A 21,883-nucleotide genomic window follows, 5' to 3' on the forward strand; every position below is an offset into this window, starting at 1 on the left:
AAAACGAGTTGTGACACTTTGAACCATAATATGTTTGATGATATGCAATACTCCCAACGAAATTTGAGTTGATCCACAATTTATAAGCTAGTATTATGTAGAAATTGTTTTTTTTTTTTAATTTTAATTATATAATAGTTACTTATTTTATTAAAACTGTTATAAACTTTAAAAACCTCTGGTTAATGTTTAAAAATGTATGTTAAATAATAGATTTATTATTATTATTATTATTATAATTATTACCGAATAAACTCTCCAGACTAACTGCTTAATGGCAAGTTTGATTTATCTTCTTGAAAAGTAAATACATATTTTCATAAGTGAAAACTTTATGTTTCTTAGAAGAACTATGTAATTTTTTTTTTTACAATATAAATTAAATAAATATTTATTACAATGATTATTTGATTTTTTAAAATTTATAAATAATAAATAATAAAATAATAAAATAATTAATAATTAATAACTAAATAATATGTAAAATAATTTTGTAATCCTAATAAAAGTTGTGTACTATAATAATAATAAGAAATACAGATTTGTATACATAGACGTGTACAGACTTGTATTTCAGGGTGTGCTTACAATACTTTTAAGCCCTTTCTTAACAAAATGTGAAGGTGTATTTAATAAATTATAATGTATAAATAATAAAATAAATATGACTTTAATTTTTATTTAAAATTTTGATGTATCGGTCCCAATGAATATAATTTTTTTTTTACTTTTGTAGTCAATTATACCTTTTAAATAATTTAAAAGGTATAATAACTATTAGAGTACGGAACTTCTAATTAAATTAATTTTTCTCAAATTAAATTTTATTTGTTATAAAATATTTTGGTAAAAAAAATTATTATCATAATAAGTTTTTTTATGAAATTTAGAATATTTTGTTTTATTTGTTTGATTATGAAAAATATTTTTTTTTTACCAAAATATTTTAGAATATGAAATTTAATTTGAAAAAAATCAATTAAATTAGAAGCTTCATACTTTTAAACTTAAACTGTAGGGCACCATTTACAATATTTCTGGGGGCGTCTAGACACACACCCATGCTCATGCCTATCTTTTTATGATGTCATTTATTAGTGGTAAAACATACACTACAAATATAACATTATTATCGGAATGTAATTTAAGTATATATCAAAAATTATGTATAAAATAGAACTGCTAAACATATAAATATTTTAATTTTTAAAGCACAACTCTTAATCATATATTTAGTACGAGTATATTTTTAATTTTGATTAAATTTAAAACCCTAAACAAACATTAAGGAATAAATAGGTACTGTAATTTTTATACTTTTTGTATGTATATAATGGTATCTGATTGTATAGATGTTATATTTAAGATATAATCTATAATATAAAGATATAAACATTTACTGAGTTAAGTCATTTTGAATTATTAATAAAAAGTTAAAGTAACTTTCGATTAAAATTTTCTCATAATAAAAATATATCCTAATGATTTACCAAAAATGTATTATCATCTTTGCTAAATGCTTGATGCTACAAACTGTCCAATGTACATTTTCTTATAGTCAAACCAAAATTTCTGTGAATAGTTGGATACTAATGTATCTAATGAACAAAATTAAGTACCTAATTTAACAATTTGACTTCCTTAATAAATTATAAAAACGATTAAATAGTTTGCTTTTTGAGGAGACAGAGTATTCTTGAATTGACGACCGTTTTTTCTTTAATACTATTACATAATAGATATGCTTTGTGGTTTATTTTCATCAAAAATTCATTTAAATTCAGTGAATTTCTGTTTCGGTCAAGTTAAGTAACGTGTTTCAAATATGATTATATGAATTATGTAATTTGTTTGCTATATTGGAATTATAATAATATCATGTTTGTTATGCGTCGGAATTTGAAAAAATAATTCATATTTAAATATTAAAGTGTATGCATTTTTATGTAAATTTATAAATACTTATTTCTAAGACATTATGTTTACCTTTTTTAATGTAACGTTTTAACAACATAATATTATACTAAATTAACAAATATTTATTCGAAAATTAAAATAATAAAATAAATAATACTCGTGTAAGACAAATGTAACAATTATATCTGAATCATCCGGATTCGTCTAAGAAGAATTTATTATTTTTGATTAAAGAAATTACCTATCGATATATGAACAATATAAGATATTCACTAAGTAACCAAAAATAAAAATATATGTAACCAGCCCAAAAGTGTTTAAACCCTTAAAAATACAATTTTCAGAAGAAAATCCCTTATTATTCACATCTAGAGTTCGTATTAAAAATTAAAGAAGCACAATGTCAAATTTCATATTCTTTCATTATTATAATTTTTGAAATGAAACAATTAGTAAGCGTGGGAGCGATATTTGAATTGTGTATAGGTACATCGGTTACACAGAACGAATAATTCCAAAAACAATATAATTATATTTAATATAGAATTAAACAATGCAATTAATATATTATATTATAATAAATAAAATATAGTATTTTAATAATTTATTTAATTTCATTCAGATTCTTCATATAGAATAATTCTAATAACACACATTTTAATTATACAATTATTGTGTTTGTTATTCAAGTTGTTTGAATAACTACTGATACATGTGTCGTAGTGTAGAAATATTTTTAATAATACAATGCCGAGAGAATTTTTATATAGAAAATATATGATGTGTGCTCTCGCAGTTATATTTAATATTTCCAACAGACACAATCGTAAAATATTAAATACGTTATTATTATTTTTTAATAATGTGATAAAATAGTTCGTTTTAATTAAATTTTAATGTACATATATATGATATGTCCGAGTAGTAGGTGGTTCGGATGAGTAAAAGCAATAATTACGTGACCCATCGCATTAACATTAGCAACACTTTTTTCTATTTTGGAGCAAATAGTACTCGTTTTAACGAAAAGTTTTTATACCTCATTCATTCAAATAGTTTTGTTCATGAGTGGGATGGATGTTTTTAGCTGTATAGTTGTAGTACCATACGGAATACCATACAAAACAAATTTACTAATTCGTATTTATTTCTTGTTTCCAATAATTAGACATAATTTTAATCAAATGGATATCAAATTTATATATTGTATGAAAACTGTGATAAAATAATAATAATTTTCATTTATGAAAAGTGAATTCAAAATTTTAATGATAAAATAATGTAATTTTTAATAATAACTAAGTCATTATTTTTAGACAGACTATGCAATATCAAAATAATTGCATAATATTATTAATTTAATGACTAATTATTTTTTATTGAGATTTATTTTGTGTAAGAATAAAATGAAAAAACTAATTTAGAATACATTTGTTTTGAAATATGCTTGAATACATTAATTTTTAAGTATACAATTTTAATAAATAACCCAATAATTGTGTATTAAACTTATCAGTAAGAGTGTATGAAGAAAAAATAAATCTCTATAAATGTAAATGTCTGTAGATTATAAAAACAGAGTGAAAGTAAGGCATAGCATAATTATTTCATTATTCTGCCTTTACTAAATAAATCAAATTAGTTATAAAATTGAGTACCTATAAGTATTATTTTATTAAACCATAAGTTTACGTTGATCAAATTATAATTTACTTTAGATGCTATGGGGATCTCTAATTTTAATTTTCCTTTACGATATTGCTCCGATTATTAATAAAATAGATGTTTTAGATTAAATGTTTTATTTATATTTGGTGCATTAAAATATCATTTTTTAAGTTTTTCACCATATTTCCAAATAATCAAAAAAATTGATGAAAAATTACGAAAAAAAAAAAAAAAAAAACAGCTAAGTTAACAAGAATTGGTTTCGACAAAATTACATTTTACTATCTGACCCAACAATTGTCATTTTGTCATATAAATTATTTCTAGAGAATATTTTGCTAAAAAAAAAAATAACTAATATAATATAGGCGTGTAAGGATGTGTTATGTATGTGGAAGAGGTATGTAGTGCTGTGATCGGTGATGAAATATAAAAATGAAAAAACATCAAACATTTATTTTTTTAATAATTTATTAAAATTGATTCATTAAAATTATATAGATGGCTAATTATGACAATATTATTAAAAAACAATATCAATCCCTTAATGCAACAGAGTGTATAATATTTTTTGTTATCCCATCATTCGCCAACACAAAAAAATTAGATGATCCGAGAGCACGCTACGTATAATTGTCCGTGTGAAAAACATGTTGTGCTCAAATCTAAGCCAAATATAGACATTGTTTGGCCTTAAGACTCATTGATAGTCATTGCAAATGCCAATCTAATTGAAAATTGAAGGTGTTTAAATTGTATTAGCACATCTGTGGGTATAATAGGGATTTGCGGTAATAATATATTTTCACCTCGGAATTTGCCATTTAAAAAGATGGCTTCGATAACATTTTTCATTATTTTTTTTTAATGACTAATCGCGTGCCGTTGTACAACCATGGTGGGTTCAAATTACAAAGCAAAATAACCGGAGATCCAACCTTCAGTTGTAAATTATGCGGTGGCATGCCTGGTAAATCCAATGAGTTTAAAGACTCTGTTGTATAATTTACAGCTTCAGTAGCATTGCAAGCTGTATCAATAGATTTGTATGATACCAAGCCTCCTGGTAGGTAACAAATGTTGTATCTTGAGATTCGATTCGTTGACGTCCACATTTTTTGCTGCTAAAATTGCTCTTCCTGCCAGCCATTAATGATTTGTGAATTGTCTGTTTACATTGGGAAATATCTGCTCAATGAGAGCATCTTATGAATTGATGATTGTGCAGAAATCGGTCGATAATTGTGTGCATCCCGTTTCATTTGTAGTAACTTTCCCATCACCGATATCTAACAATTGTTTTGAGAATCTTCCGCACGCAGCTTTTTTTAATTGAATCGCAAGTATCGTAATCGTTCGTTCTCTATCTTTACATATATGTCGACCATGAATTGTTCACCAAGTTCTCGAAATCGTAGAATAACGTTGTCCTGATCGCATCTAATCATCAACCGATATGCATAAGAATCTTTCGAACTAACATCCTTGTTTGTTTTGGAACCTGTTGTGGGATCTTGTTGTTTAATATTTATGCAATACCCGTCATTTAATACCAAAAATAAAATTAATAGTTTTTAAATAGATTTTAATAGTTTTTTAATAGTATCATTTAATAACTCATTTTCAATTACGCAGTTATCGACCGGGTCAAAAATTATTAAATTAAACTACGATTAATTAAATAATAGCACTTTTTTAGCAATTTTCTTTTTTTCGTAAAAACCTTCTCCTGTCAATTACGAACAATTAAAAAAAAATTGAGCCAAATCGGCCCAGCCATTCTCAATTGATGAAATGTTATATATTTTTGGCTTCATTTTTATATATAAAGAGATTTTCGTCGGAATTAATTTAATATTATCGCGGAGACTGACATTTTTACTAAATTATAGAACTATATTTTTTTAGAGATTGTATAACTTTAAAAGATTATAACAGTACAAGTGTTCTGTTTCTAGATATTTAGAATTTAAATTTATTCTTAGTCTCTATTAGTAAAATGTTGATAAAATAATTTTGATTCGATAAAACACTTTGATGAGTTTTTCATAGGCGTTAGCGAACTTTATTAAGAATTAAAATAATTAATTTAACCCAAATCTCACTAAAAGTACGAAATCGTGTAGCTTAAAAATGAATCGCCGATAACAAACGTACGCAATCGTGTTTTACCCTTATTTACAATGTATTATTATGATGTAATCTGTAGTAAACATATTTTCTAAGTGTAATGATTTTAATTTGTATTCAATTAAAAATCAATCAAGAATATTTCCTAAGAAAAAAATCGTATAATTTAAAATCGCCTTTGAAAAATGCATAGAATCTGGTGTGCGACATTTTGTTGATGAAATGTGATGACGATTCCAATGGAATAACCTTCGACAGCACAATACAATAAATGGGTTTATATCTTAAACACGGAATCCATGGATGCAAGAGGAAAACATACCCTATTCCCCAGAAAGGATTTTTTTGACTTTTCAATATTTAGTAAAAACACCGGTTAAAAATATCCTAGACAATTTTTTTATTTCGAACGCACAAGTATGACGTTTTCAAAAATGGAAATAATATTGTTATTAATTTTTCCGTCGAAAACAAATAAAACCGTAGAGTACCTACATCTCATAAATATTTCGTAACATGTTCAAAGCTTTAAATATGCATAACAAATGAAAATCGAACTCAAATACATTTATAAACTTCTTTGCAGAAATGTCGTTATAGGGATACGTACGAAAACAACACCGGCTAACAACGGAGTCGTTTGAAAAATGTCCTTAAAAATCAGTGCGCGTAAAACCGATTTCGTTGGATTAAATGTTAAACAATGGCGTACTAGTTTTCGATTTCGATCGGATCTTTACCGAAACCAGCAATACCCAACGTTATTTTGGTTTCGACTTTTCACGTGCGCGTTTACGCACGTAAAAACGTTGAATATTCGATTCTGTTCGTCCGAACGAACGTATTAGACCGTTGCTGCGCGTCGAAATCGTACACCGCAGTACATCTGTACTGGCGAGACTGGACGGTCGCAAAACATAACCGGTCGTCTAATCCGTCCGCGGTCGAAGGGATCCGGTGTGGTACGCGTCAGGGTCGCGCGAACACGCGGTGGCACCAACGCGGTTGTTGTACGGTACGTGTCAACCGAAAACCGTTTCGACGGCCGTCGTCTTCGCACGAATCCTGTACACGCAGTTGTACGCCTAATGATGGAATGGGCAATAGCAACGAAATAACAGCGATAAGTCGCACACGAGAGGCCGTTCGTCACCACGAATCAAAGTCGCCTCCGCCGGTGCTACGTACATAAATCACGCGCTAATGCCACTCGCGCGTTATAGACGGCGCGCGTATGATGTACCCTTTGACGGATGTACGGCGCGCGCTTAAGCGCACAACACAGGTACCGGCTATTAATCAGGGACGGGGGCCCATTGTGCGGGGCGTAATGTTCGGCTGACGGTTAACCTCGTCGCGGGCACACACCAGTACACCGTAAGCATTATTCACTCTCCCGAACCTAATATATTATCTGTGGCGCGCGACCCCCGCACCCGCACCCCCCACGTCATGTCGAAAATGTCATTTGCACGCGGCCGCCGTCGCCCATATCGCATCTCGCGCACGCGCACGCACAAGCATATATGCATACGCACGGCTACGCGTACAGCGGCCGCCCGGACCGAAGAAACAATTTTTCAGTTTTTTTTTTTTTACACAGCGTCTCTTGTGCTCTAACTTATGTTGATACCGACTTTTTGTGTGCTCCGACAGGTGGCGTGGTTACGGGTAGACACGCAGACCATACTGACCATCCACAACCACGTGATCACGAAAAACCACCGGATCGGGGTGTCGCATTCCGACCACAGGACGTGGCACATACACATCAAGGAGCTCAGGGAGTCCGACAAAGGATGGTACATGTGCCAGATCAACACGGACCCGATGAAGAGTCAGCTGGGCTTCTTGGATATAGTCGGTGAGCACGGCAGCTATTACGCGTTATGGGGCCGCGTCGTTTACGGCCAAGCGCGCGCATATGGTAGTGCGAATATGTGTTCGCGTTCGTTCGATGGTTCCCGCGGGGTGGAGGACTGTGCATCGTATTACAATCGCTATCGGAGAGGTCGTAACCCTGCCCGTGTATAACAACAACGGATCGCGGGCTGTATATATATACGGACACGCACATAAGTGCGCGTTTGTATACCAGCTTTTATTTACTTTCACGTATCCTGCAGTTTGAAATATACTTTCTCGTCTAAAATTATTTCGTTTCATTCCGTTCGACACCGCATATCCGACCCTGTTTTACAGACGGAGGTTTTATATTCTACAAGTCCATTCGCCTTGAAATAAAACTCACTTACGCGTATGAAATTTAAAATGATTAAAAAACGACAAAAAGAATCGGTATTTCTAAAAATAAACACTAGAGTTTAGTCGACCATCGATTATAATGTACTGAAAGCAAAACTGACTGTATTGGGAAAATAATTCCTGTTTGTTTACACCATATTGATTTTTAACCGTTCGAAAAAGAATACAAATATAAAACACTTAGTGTATAGAATTAGTTCCAAAACTAATGTATGAATACGGAAATAGTTTATTCTTAATAGTTCTTACGACCCACTAAACCTATTTTCATCGATATTGAAAACAATATTAATTTCATTTTTAATTCTTGAAACTTATCTATATTAAATAATCATTATCTTGACTAGTTACAAACAACGAACTGAAATATAATATGACTAATATGACTTAGTATAATATCCATTTATGAATTAAAGTAATATGTGTTATAATATAAAGAGATTGATACAAGAGAAATAAAAATTATATTTGTATGGTACGATTGTGTAACTAGGTGTCTCTCCAGAATGTATTAAGTACGATATCTCCGACATTATATGACTAAACCAACAAACTAAACTCTTCTTTAATACATTTTCAGAAATTAGTGTATGTGTTTCAATTCAAAATTAACAAATCGTTATATTGTAAATTTGAATGGTTGCTATTTTATAGGGTTTGTTATTCTGAGAATGTTAATGGTTCAACTACTTATGCTCATAAACTCCATAATTATTATTGATTGTATAATATTTAGTTTCCAATTGAATTAACCTATAGCCGATTTGAATGATCTCTCACAATTTCAGTACGAGTATTATATACAGTAATTAATCGTATTTTCCGCGCACGTAAAGCGCGATCGAAAGACCACACTTCAACTGTAGCTATACACGTATCTCATATGATACATAATATAGTCGTTACTACTATTATATGCTTAGACGACTACAAAGGGCGCGACAACGGGAAGCGTAGTAGATGATGATGATGATGATGATGATAAATAATAATAATAATAATCAACAGTAAACAAATGCTTTGACATTTTTCAACCCTAATCATCTTTATCTTTTTCCGCATAACAGTCATCAATTACTGTTGATACTCGATACCTAATATTACTATTATACGCCTTTGTAGTTTCGAAATGGTTACTTCCATGTCCCGGCGGCTGTACATGTATTTATCATACAAGTGCAGGAAATAGTGAATTTCGTATTTCAAGCATATAATATTTACTTACAATACATCAATAATAAAATTATTCACTGGTTACGACGAATTTCAACTTTTCAATTCGTAAACTTTTTCTTGTTGTTTAGTACTAATACTGAAGAAAGCGCAATCAATAATATTCTACCAATTTCATTTTATATTCTTCGGAGTATTTGCATTATATTATATAACTGTGAGATCCGTTAAGATCTCTGAAAACAGAAATCAGTCGTGACTAGAAGATTTGCTATCAGAACTCTTTGATTCTGTCTTAGATGATTTCACTGGGTGTTACTGGTTTCCGCCAAAAATAAGCTTTCCGTTTTTTACTATTATCAGTAAAAAAACTAAGTGTGATGATAAAATTATACCCACTATGCAAAATATACCTACTATGAACATTATATATACATACATATATACTCGTATATATATATATTGAGGGTATGCAATATAATATATTTGTATTGGTTATTTTTTTAACTGGTAAAAGAATATCATTAAATACTTACTTTAAGGGGTTCCCAAACTTTAAAATCCTATAATTTATAATTGGCGGAATAAGGAATGATGTTTTTTTTTTTTTAATGTGGTGGAAAATGGTATTTGCAGAAAACGGGAAGCTAATTTTTGGCGGAAACCGGTGACACCCGATTTCACTTGAATATAGTATAACAATATTTTTGATTGGCTATAAGCCGTAAGGGACGAAGAGGTATCATACGGTTATATTGATTTTACGTTTTTTTTGATTTCCTTTAATTTCACTTTTTAGAATATACCATAATCCAAGATATAATATTCTTATTCAAGGTTAATTAAATTGGGTGATAGTGTTTTGGTTCCACTGAACAATGATTTTACTACTTATTCTTGATTCATTTTTGAAATACCTTCTACCAAATTCTCTACACCGATTGCTTTAATCGACGAAAATAAATCTTTGATTTTCATGGTTTCCATTACCGAAGCATGCCGGGTTGTAATTTATGCAGTTTTCGTTGTACCATTCAACTGGTTGTCACTGCAGCTAGTCAGTATAAATAATATGTATATTATAAATATATGTGTACATATTTTGATACGTTGCTTACGTATGTCAGCTTAATAAATTGACAGTAAGCACACGCACACGCAATTACAAAACTGTAAGTTAGCGAGTTAGATTATGAGTTCATTTGCGCATCTTGCATAGAAGTTACACATTATAGTGACGACATGATGAGTGCTGCAACAGTGATCTATTCAAAGGACTTAAAAGCCAATCTATGTCCCTTCTTCGTGGTACATATACCCGCACCACCCGATCGGGTTTTCCCTTGGACTACTTTTTACCCGTGTCACGCTTCGGGAAGAGGAGGTACCCGAAAGGGGTTTTATTGGCTGCCGCAGTCTGTGTGTTTGTACACTGCATATATTTACCCCCTCAGTCCGTTGTCATTTTGTATCCTCTATCGTGTTCACGTACAGAAGCCCACTGGAACGGTCTCTGTTAAATGGGTCAGAGGGCTCTTTGCGGAAAACCACAATGCTTCTCATTAGCATCTTATTGAGAGGCTTGGTGCCGCGAGAATGTGTATATACATATAAACATATAGCGATTATAAGTGTATACTCACTGGCGTAGGGTACACAATATACACTCGGGTGGGCAGACCGCAGGAGTGTGTTCATCGAGAGTTTATGCATTGCAGCTATGTGGCTTAATTACGACTTGTTACATACACACACATACGAGTACACTTGCATCCTCCGTAAGAGATATCGTTTATTCATTTATAACGCTTCGTCGACTCTACTAACGCAATGTATAGCTTATGGTCATTTATATTTCAATATATACACTCTCGTCTGTATATTTATGTGTTTATACTTTACAAAACATTATTTGTTTAAATATAATCGATGATAATAATGATATGTTAATTACTAGGGTTTTTAATATAATAGATATTCATCAGAAGACCGCTATTGCTAACGATGTATATCAAAGTAAATTTGGTAGTCAGCATACTTCAAATATCTATATGCTTATTGTCTAGTTTGAACGCTAGACAGTATCTCGACTTAAATCCCTTATTTAGGCGTCAAAAATAATGCCGGAGTTCATTCAACATCATCACATCAATAATGGGCTTTTTAAATTATCGTTCAATAATATTAAATGTTTCTTGTGACTAAAGAGCTGTAACTAGTAAGAGTAAAATATCTAGATTCATCATTCTGGGTGGATATTGCCTTCTTCCCGGAAATTGAACTTTAAAACATAATACAATTAAAAAGAAATTTGACTTAAAAAAAAAGAAAAATCAAAAGCAACATTATAAAAATCCAACATCGTATTATATTATAAACGGAAACATATTATAAATATTACATATTACGCCAACTTAAATAGAATAGGGTAAGCAACACCTAGAATTTCTTAGTTTTACCTATCCTATTGTAACGGATTCTGCCCGATTTACATTTGTACGAAATGATAAGACAGATAAAAATCACGTTCAATCAGACTTGGGTAAAATACTTTTTAAAAGTATTTAGAATTAATACTCGAATATTTACAAAAAATAGTATTCCGAATATGTATTCAAATACATTACAAAAATTGTATTTCAAATTAATTATTTAAAATACTTCAAAAGTATTCCGAATACTATTAAAATACTTTTAGTTTTCATACTGTAAAAATAATAGATGTCCATTCAACAGAAATATTTGAAATTGTAGACTAAATATATGTTATTGTATTATATTTTTATATTACATAACTGTTATAGTTTCTGGTTTACAAAAATAATAAATACCTAATATTAGCTTATACAAGATACGATGAAGAAGTAATAAAATCATTTAAAAAAGAGATGATTTAACGGTATTTGAAATACTTAAAAAGTATTCTGAATACAGTATTTCGAATATTGTATTCGGAATACTACCCAAGTCTGCGTTCAATTCATATATGACATACAAGAAACGACAGACACGCATTAATTTGATTCTATTTTCGTTTCGAACAGACAGTCAAAATATGATCGTATAGACCTAAACATAAAGGTTTCACGACGTTTCAAAAAAATAAAATTTGATGAAAAACGTGTAATTTTGTGTAAAATTGTTTTGAGGAATATAAACAACATATTATTTATACTATTATACAATTATATATTTTATGGTCCAATATAATAAAATACGTACCTATGTACTATTTCATAATAATAATTAGCGTAAAAACGTTTCTTTACAAATGTAATTTATAAATTAATTCAAATTCATAAATTCATAAAAATATGTATATTTTAAATTAATTAATTCCGACAGTCACCGACGGACCAACAAAACATTCTTTGCTCGAATGTTTTGTTGTGTATTGTGTTGTTACAGAAATTGTCGGATCGGTGTGAAATAAAAAAATGAAAAACCATATTATTCAATTATATTGATATAATGTTTTGTCATGTCGTTTCATGTGGTGTAGTACAAGTGTAAATTGGGCATTATTTTAATTTTTATTTTGTATTAAAATAATTACAACTCATTGTATAGCGAGCGCATAGGAGTAACATCAAAATATTGGTTTGGGAACGAAATTTCTCTTGTGCGCCAATTAAGAAAACCATATTTTAGATCTTTAAGGAGTACATAGTTTTTTGAAAATTAAATTTTCATTCAAAAAAATTTACTTTAATTTTTGTTAAATATGCATCTGGTAATAATAAAATATATGATGAGGTATTTAATAATTTCAGTAATATGTAATTAAAATATCATGTCTATTAGTTATTGAAGTAAATTTCTTAGAAGTTATTGTTCGACGTTTATCTTGCACATTAACATAACATATGAATATATTTATTTCACATACGCTAAAATTTAAACCGTAAACGGTGGATTTTGAGTTACAGATACAATTGTTATTTAACTTCAAATGACTAACAAAATATATATAAAAAAAAATTAGAAAAAAAACTTAGTGCACATTGGGCTCTTTAGGGCTAAGAGTTAGGATTTATGTTGTTATACTCCATAATTTTAGTTTATAATAATATATGGTTTTGTTTATCAATATAATTTTAAATATAATTACCTACTTTATTTTTCTTATATTGATACATATTTACAATTTCATATCAAACAACATTTAAACATAATCAACTTGTGTCATCTATTATAAAATATAAGAAGACAATTTTTATTTTTATATTTATTTGTATATTGAAATATTTTATTTTTTTTTAATTATTCTTAATTACAATAGATACTTATAATAAAAAGGATACATATCTATAACGTGTACCTTATTATCTAACACTATACAATATTATTATGACTGAATTTTGAATACATTCATCTATTTACGTACAAACACAAAAATATTCTCTTTACTCAACAGGTTAATTAACCTAGCCCGGTAAAAAGTGCAATAAAATTATCTAACATCTGATTTTATTATAATATTTTATAATAATAAATCGTTTTAATTTTAAAATGTCAAAATCATAGTTGGTGTGCTCTGATTGGAGTATGAACAAATCGAATATAAATTGTAACTCGTAAAATTGTTTTCTAATGAATATTACTCATACACTTCTAATAAACCGAATCGACACGACACTGTCGGATCCATTATTTACGACTTTAAGAGTTATAAAATTTCATTATGATGGAAACTGGTAACTGAAAAGTATTTATTCCTTTTTTTTTTTATTCAGACATTATTAAAGACGCCATTTTATAAATTATTGTTGAATATTGTGTTTGGTGCATAAGAAAAAAATATCTTCGAATTTTATTCGTTTTGACATTAATTTATACAATATTTCAATTAATGCACGTAAAAGGATTTTTGATTTTAAATTAAAAAGTGTAAAGGAGGAAAAATGTATATTTATAAATAAAGATAAAAATAAAACAAAATTGAAACAAAACCAACTACAGGCGCGAAACTAGGTGGCAGTATACCAGCGATGATGATGGTGTGCAATCCAGTTTAGTAAGTAATCGGATAAAAAATACGTCGTGGTTTTATACATATTATTATGCATATAGTATATATACGAGTGTATATACATATATATTTATTTACTTAATATAAATAAAAATCGTATTATACGCACCGCTGAAGGCGGTTCTTGAGTGACAAGTTTGTAAGAGAAAAGAGAAAAAAGTAAACGGTTGCCCGATAGTTGCCGATGTGTCGGTGTCGTCGGTATAGCTGCATAAGGAGAGCAGGTCAGGGGAGAAAAAAAAGTTGAAAAAAAAAGTCGATTTATCAGTTTTGTGCCGCTGCCACACTACGCTAGAGGATTTTTCATTATATGCTACAAAACTTCCCCTCTACACACATTCCTACAATTTGATCTCTTCGCTGTAGCGTGGCCACTGAAGTGTTTATGTGGTTAGAGCGACAAAAGATTTAATGAATCATGAAGTTGGAAGTAGAGGAAAATAAAAATAAACAGTTTCAATAGATCGTACGCGAGTCTGAGTAGAGTGAGTGAGTTAATGGTGGATTAAAAAGTTGACTACTTTTTTCTCGTCGAAGTCCATCCGTTCATCCTATTTGTGCATTAAAATATATAAATATATATAGGTACATATAAGCGATTTGACTTACTTTTCCATCACTCTCTCTCTCACTTCGGCTTCCTGTTTCTCGGTTTCTGTCACTCATCCATCTCACGAACAATTCCTTAAAATCAGAACATATTTTAAGTAATTTTCACTAGGTGGCACTTCAATAAAATTGTCTACTGTCGTAGTTCATAGACATGGTGCTCTTTTGCAGAGGAACATACAGGGAAAATCAACTCCTGTCACTACAGTCGTTATAAAAATGTATTGGTTAGTAGCACGATTACTGGGTAGCATTCAATTATCACTGGGGGGGGGGAACTAGTGCCACGTACTTTGTATGTTAAAATATGTTCTGCTTAACATTACACCTCAAACTCCGTCAGTCCTCCGCACGCGTTCTCTCGTTCGTTTCACCGTAGCCGCCATGACGGTGGCGAATCCAGGATTTTCTTTTGTGGAGGGATTTTGAAAAATGTTTTCCCTTGGGTGATATTTTTTATAACATTGCAGTCATTGATTGATAATAAAGTAAGATAATAGTAAGTAATATAATACACTAATTTAAATCTAAGACTACAAATTTCTTGTATGAACAGAAATACAAATATATGCTCTCCCCTCATATTTTTAAAAAAAAATGTTTTAACCCCCTCCTCTCCGTAGATCCGCCACTTCACCGTGGTAGTTCCATTCGGCCGCGCGTCCACTCGGCCGACGTATTTATTATTTTACACACGAATCCGATATAATCAATCGCGTTTTTCCAGTTCCGCCGGACATACTGGACTATCCGACCAGCACGGACATGAACGTCCGGGAGGGCAGCAACGTGTCACTGAGATGTGCGGCTTCGGGGTCACCCGCGCCCAACATCACGTGGCGCAAAGAAGGCACGGAACTCATACGGCTGGAACGCGGCCAGCAAGGTCAGTACTGTTTTGTAATATAATCAGCGGTTATTTGTACGGTTTAATAACAATGTATGTACCTGCGTTCGTCGTGCACACCGTTCTCGCGATCGATGCACTTATACATTGTGCACGTCAAACGTATGAAATTAACGTCGTTGGCCCTAGCCTACAGTATTACGATAGCGGAGGGGTGTATCGTATTATTTATATGTATATATACGTGCACAGGGGATCTCTTCGCCGTCGTCGTCGAAATGGCCCTGTGGATGCCAAAACCTCTAATACGTCGTAACCTGTGGTGTTCGTTCGCAGTATACCTAATACACGTATCGCGATTGCAGTGTGCGACGGTGAAATAGGTGTTGCCTATGGTTTTGATTAAACATGATTTGTTGCCCGTAGAACGCGCAACTACGTTGAAATATTGTATTCTGATTTTCAATAGGAATAACGAATATTCGTCAGCATCGCTGCTTCGTCTAAAAACTGAATTGGTTGTAGTATATAAATCTCAATCGTTTTGTCATCTTCGACCGAGGAGTTTCAATCCTAATATTTACTTCGATCGCGTCTACTGACAATCACACGGGTGGATACGTGTAAAAGCAATAACGCAATACTCTATGATATTCGCATTTCAAAATGTTAAATTTAACATCAAAAATAAAATAAATACTTTACAATAACAATAATAATATAACGTTAATGTATACCTTTTTTTTACATGTTCTTTGCACTGTTCTTAAGTATTTCAGGTTTTTTAAAATAAAAAAAAAAATTGTTCAAGTTATCAGTGTTTTAATAAAACAGATGCTCTTTTATTTGCTCAACTGTTCAAAACTAATCAAGTGAAATGTATTTGAAAAAAAGAAGACAAACTAAAGAAAACGATTCGTTTAGTTCACATCTGGCAATTTTGCTAATGCTTTAAAAAAGAAATAGTATGACTTTTATGTATTATAAACATGATAAATTTTCCATCAGGTAATGCTAGTCACCGTATTTCTACCAAATACGATTTTTGAAAGCTGTTGGTGACAAAAATATAATACTAAATGCTATGTGCACATTAATATTCAGAGAGACCCGTCAATGTCACATATGTACAAATATTATAAGTTGTAATATCTAAACATACTATCAACTTATTTCAGCCTGTTATTAAAATATATATTTTATAAATGTATGAACTAAATTGATATTTTTTTTAGTTGTGAAACACTGGATACTTTTTTAATCTTGAAATCACTGAGCTTATAACAACTTATAACAATGTTTGATAGTTCTAAAGATATAAATGAATATTATCATGTGATAACTAAGTTGTCTAAAATAAAATCAATAAAACAAATTTGAAACGTTACTAATAATTTAATAAATGTTTATCTGTTAAATATCTTTCAATAATGTCAGCTATTTTAAGATTAAATGATTTTATGACACTCTTCGACGGAGTTTTCATAAAAATGGTTAAAAAAAATGTATTTATTTTCTACTGTTGTTAATTTACTCCTATATATTTAAATGACAATTTTAATTTGCAATTAAAAAAATACTGTAAAACAGTTAGACTGAATTTAAACGATGCGTACATTATTCGATCATACAATATAATTCACCAATCTCTTATTTAAAACACTCTTGGTAACTTAGTTATTTTGATAAACCAATCTCAATGTACGTTCTTATTTCAATTTGAACATGATAGTTAGAATATTATAAGGCAAGTACCGCCGTACACGACCGTTATGGTAAGAGACATAAGAAAAAAGTTTAAATAAATAACCTTTTAGCATTATTCAATTGCATGCACATCTTATATCATTTTCTAACGATACGCGTATACACACTTCTTACGTATGTATGAATAGTCATGTATGTGAATAAAAATACTTTTGGAAAAAAAAATTAAATAATGACGAAAATAATATCGTTAGAATATATTCGCTCATTGCAAACATTCGAAATTTGAAAGGTTTCGAAGCGTTTCAAATTAAGATATTTTAGGCAAAAATCAAAATGTTTATTTAGTTAAAAAAAAAATAATAATAAATATAGTTTACGAATACTTAATTGTTGGATTTTTAAGTTAATCGGCCGCATATCTATCGAGCACTAGTGATGAGGGACTAGAAAATAATAACAGGAGCTAAAATATATAATTTTACGCACATAATTGTACGTACGCATAATAATATAGTATTGACTGCAATACACGATGTTAGTATTTGACGAATCAAAATATGCAAAACCGGCTTCTGGAGTTCGGAAAATATTTGTTACTATTCAATATTACGTTGCGTAATTATTGTCGGTCGAATGACGATAAATCCAATCGTAATATTGGTGTATTCGATATCGTGAAAAACGTACCATTTTCACTAGCTGTAGATTATAACACGAGGTAGTCTGGTCTGTGCATGTATTGTGGAAGTATAATAATAATGTAGCACGGCGTTATTAACTGATTAGTGGTTAGTGTACATACCTTTAGTTTGTGATTCCGTTATCGTTATTTCCTTTTATAGTTAACTTGACACAAAATATTAAAACGGGAGCTCATCAATTTATACTGTGGTACTGTGGTTTAAGTCTCAGAGGAATTTCGAACATTACTAATTGCCCCTTAAACACGCGAATATTATAAATGTTTATTATCTATTAATCACTTGACCATTTATTATATCATCATAATATGTTGTTTATCATTGGCAATTGGAGTTTCTAGTTTAATTGTTATTATCCTTGTAGCAGGAAAAACAAGTTATACATGTATTTTACACTCGGGTCAGCAACTAATTATTTCATTTTGAAACAATTGCACCTTTTCTATTCGTACCGAATCCAATACACCAAACGTTATGGAAAAACTTTCTGATTTGAATTTATATTTGAACAATTAACAAATCATTTGGACGAGTATCTATACTTTGAAATAAAAATGATTGAAAATGCTAAAATAATTATAATTTACTGGTTTTAAGGCCGATAAGTTATAATCCTTTTTAAATCCCATAGTTCTACTAAAATATAATTGCAACAATTTTTATGTATACAACGATGTATTTTTGTATGATATGATATGATATATGATATGATAACGATATGATTTTATGTATACAAAAACGATAAAAGAAATATTATTGACATTAAATTCATCAACGTTGTTTCATAATGTATAATATTATATGGGTTAAAAATATTAGATATTTATCAATTAAGGTGATGATATTATTCTTAGGTTTTTATAATTGTAATTCGGACATTTTCAACTGATCAATTTCTCTGCTAGATGAAAGCCAATTTAAATAATTTAAATAATATGATTAATAATTAGTAGTGTAGTTATTGTTATCATTCGATTTTATCGATTCAATTTGAGTTGCGTTTATAACACTCAAAAACTTTTAAATTTATGAATTTAAATATATAAACAACTGCATCGATAGTACATAAAAAAAAAAAAAATTTAACAAAAGTACACATTGAAGAAATTGAGAAAGAATTTTACAAGTGTTATAATATTGTGGTTTTGTTCACTTTGATAGTATATTAGTAAATACGCGTATTATTCATTCTGATTCTGCAAACATATTTTTTTATACTACCTTTTTGACGAAATAATTGATTGAAAATTTAAAGTACATAAAAATACAAACAATGAATTAAAATAAATTACATACAACATTTTAATAGGTAATTAACATTGTATTAATATAAAAATCGTTTTCTTATTTTCTTGATACATTAAATAGTTATATTTTTTAAAATTTATTGTGTTTTCAGTTTTAAAAATATTGAACTGTCATGTCATATATAATCAATTGCTCAAACAATTTATAGTGAACAACTCAAAATTGTGTATATGATATTGTTTTTTTTTCTTTTCGTAGTTTCGTTTTAAACTATCGACCGATAATAAACTAATCACCTCAAATATTCTTTGTTACTAACTAATACTTATTGTAAGTCAACAGAAATTGAATGGATATATTTTTAAAGATTTAAAGTTCCTGTTTCCACACTTAACGAAATTAATTAAATGTTACTTATAGTTTTTCTTGATTTTTTTGTATTCCTTAAATTGTATAGCTCCTTTAAATCCACAAGTTATATAAAAAAAAGTTCAGCATCATTTTTCCAGCGCGTTTTAATAACTATTTCTTTCAAAGTCAAAAAAGTATACCTGCCCTTGTTATTAACCCAATTTTATATTCACTCGATCGTTTTAAGTAACTATAAATTATATTATAATAATAAGAATTAAAGATTTATTAATATAATTGTAATTATAGTATACTTGTAACTTGTGTAGTATGAATATTAATAGAAACTATGGATATTCGTTGTCAACACTTTTTTTTCAATTTAGAAAATTATATAATCTGTATGCCCATGGTGCAATAAATATAAAAGTTAATATAATATAAATCAAAACAACAGCATCAGTAACAGATAATTATTTACGGTATTAACTTATCATTTTCATTTATCAAAAAAATCCTAAGCATATAAATAAATATTATTATGTATTTAATAAACATATTATGATATTATTGTTTATAGCAGGTGATTTGTATGTGTTAGTGTATAACTAAATATGCCCTGAAAAACCACATATAAAATAATATAAGATTATAATATGTAAGTTTTCAGAAGTCTTACTGATATGAGTAGGTACGTGTTAAGTTGTTTAATAATTATCAAAATCAACAAAATGCATTACGTTACGTATTATACACACGATGTTAGACTTTAACTGAGTTTCGAGTCACAAATGTATTCGTTGAACCATAAAATCTAAAGAAAACTCGAAATCAACTACCTACTCGTATTTACGCAAATATCAAAATTATTTAGCAACGTTAACGAAACAATTCATGCACCTTTTCTTAGTTCGATGGTACATAAATATTTGAATTTGTCAAAAATGTTGACCCATCGGTTACAATAATGATATATGTAGCTTGCACGGACACTCTTATTAAATTATCTAATGCACGTTGTACTAGCAGAATTTACCTAGTGAAAAGTAATTAAATTCAAACAAATTCTCGCGTGACTATCACACTAACATCTACGTACAATTAACTGCTAAACCAATTATATTTACATATAGGTAACATACGTAGCTTTGAGACTTCTGAGTATCTGATTGCTATTTCTATAATTGCATTAGTCGTCTCTATACGAATCATTATTTAATATTATTGGTAGACATTTTTCAATCAGCGCGCACTATCAATATGTTTTCATGTTTTTAAAACAAATGATTAAATGAGAATAACGATATCATATATGATATCGCACTTTAAAATTATTCTATTTCATTTATTTAATTATTACTATAACCATTTATTAAACAATATAAAAACAATTATTCTGTGCACATTTAGGTTTATCTACCTTCTACAAGCAAGCTTGTGATCAACGTGGAGAGTTATATTCTTATAATATCTACACACGCAATACAATTACAATAAAATTATTTAAAGACAAAATATGAATAAAAATAAACATAAATTTTATTTTCTTATAATCTACACACTAAATACAATTTCAATAAAAGAAATTAAAGACGAAATATAAATAAATATAATGATAAAAGCAACTATGTATTATATGAAACATCAAACAAAACATCATATCTGGGGAGGGAGTTTTGTACAAACAATAAAATGTATATGAAATGATTCGTAGGCGCATATTCATATTTGACATACGAGTATGGCAGTTACATCGAATTTTACAATATAACATCAAACCAAAATATATTCTCTTGTTACTCTATTGGTTTTAAAATAATTTTCTTTATCAGTTTTATTATAATCATTACATATTGTTATATCCTGAATTGAAAATGGTGTACAATTGTGCATAGAAAAAGCAATAAATACGGTAATGATTATAATTTACTGTTGTATTTTTTTAAATTAAGATTTCTTATGAATCTGTTTCATTCCGAACCTGCTTTACTGAACACCACATCCCATATTTTATCAGAAAACAACAGACAAGTTTCATCTGCATATGTAATAATAGAACCATCAATGCCTATATAACATAAACTGTTTATATACATAATAAATAAAATGGATCCTAAAACAATACCTTGTGGTACACTACAGTTTATACTATATATTTTACTTATATAGCCATTTAGAAGTACATATTATGTTCTATTTTTGAGATATTACATACAAATATGTACACAAACA

At 29.4% G+C, this 21,883-nt stretch overlaps 1 protein-coding gene across 1 annotated transcript in view; it reads left to right on the plus strand.

Moving 5' to 3' along the window:
• The window catches only part of LOC112684263 (neurotrimin-like), a gene marked incomplete in the record, with an annotated part of 168,503 nt that overhangs the window by 94,268 nt on the left and 52,352 nt on the right, over positions 1-21,883 (plus strand). Inside the window, 2 exon segments of the mRNA XM_025555688.1 lie at positions 7,372-7,579; positions 15,522-15,680. Coding sequence (XP_025411473.1) covers positions 7,372-7,579; positions 15,522-15,680 — 367 coding nt within the window.

The sequence above is a fragment of the Sipha flava genome, unplaced genomic scaffold (assembly GCF_003268045.1).
Source record: "Sipha flava isolate LNK unplaced genomic scaffold, YSA_version1 247_pilon_pilon, whole genome shotgun sequence".
Classification (NCBI taxonomy): domain Eukaryota; kingdom Metazoa; phylum Arthropoda; class Insecta; order Hemiptera; family Aphididae; genus Sipha; species Sipha flava.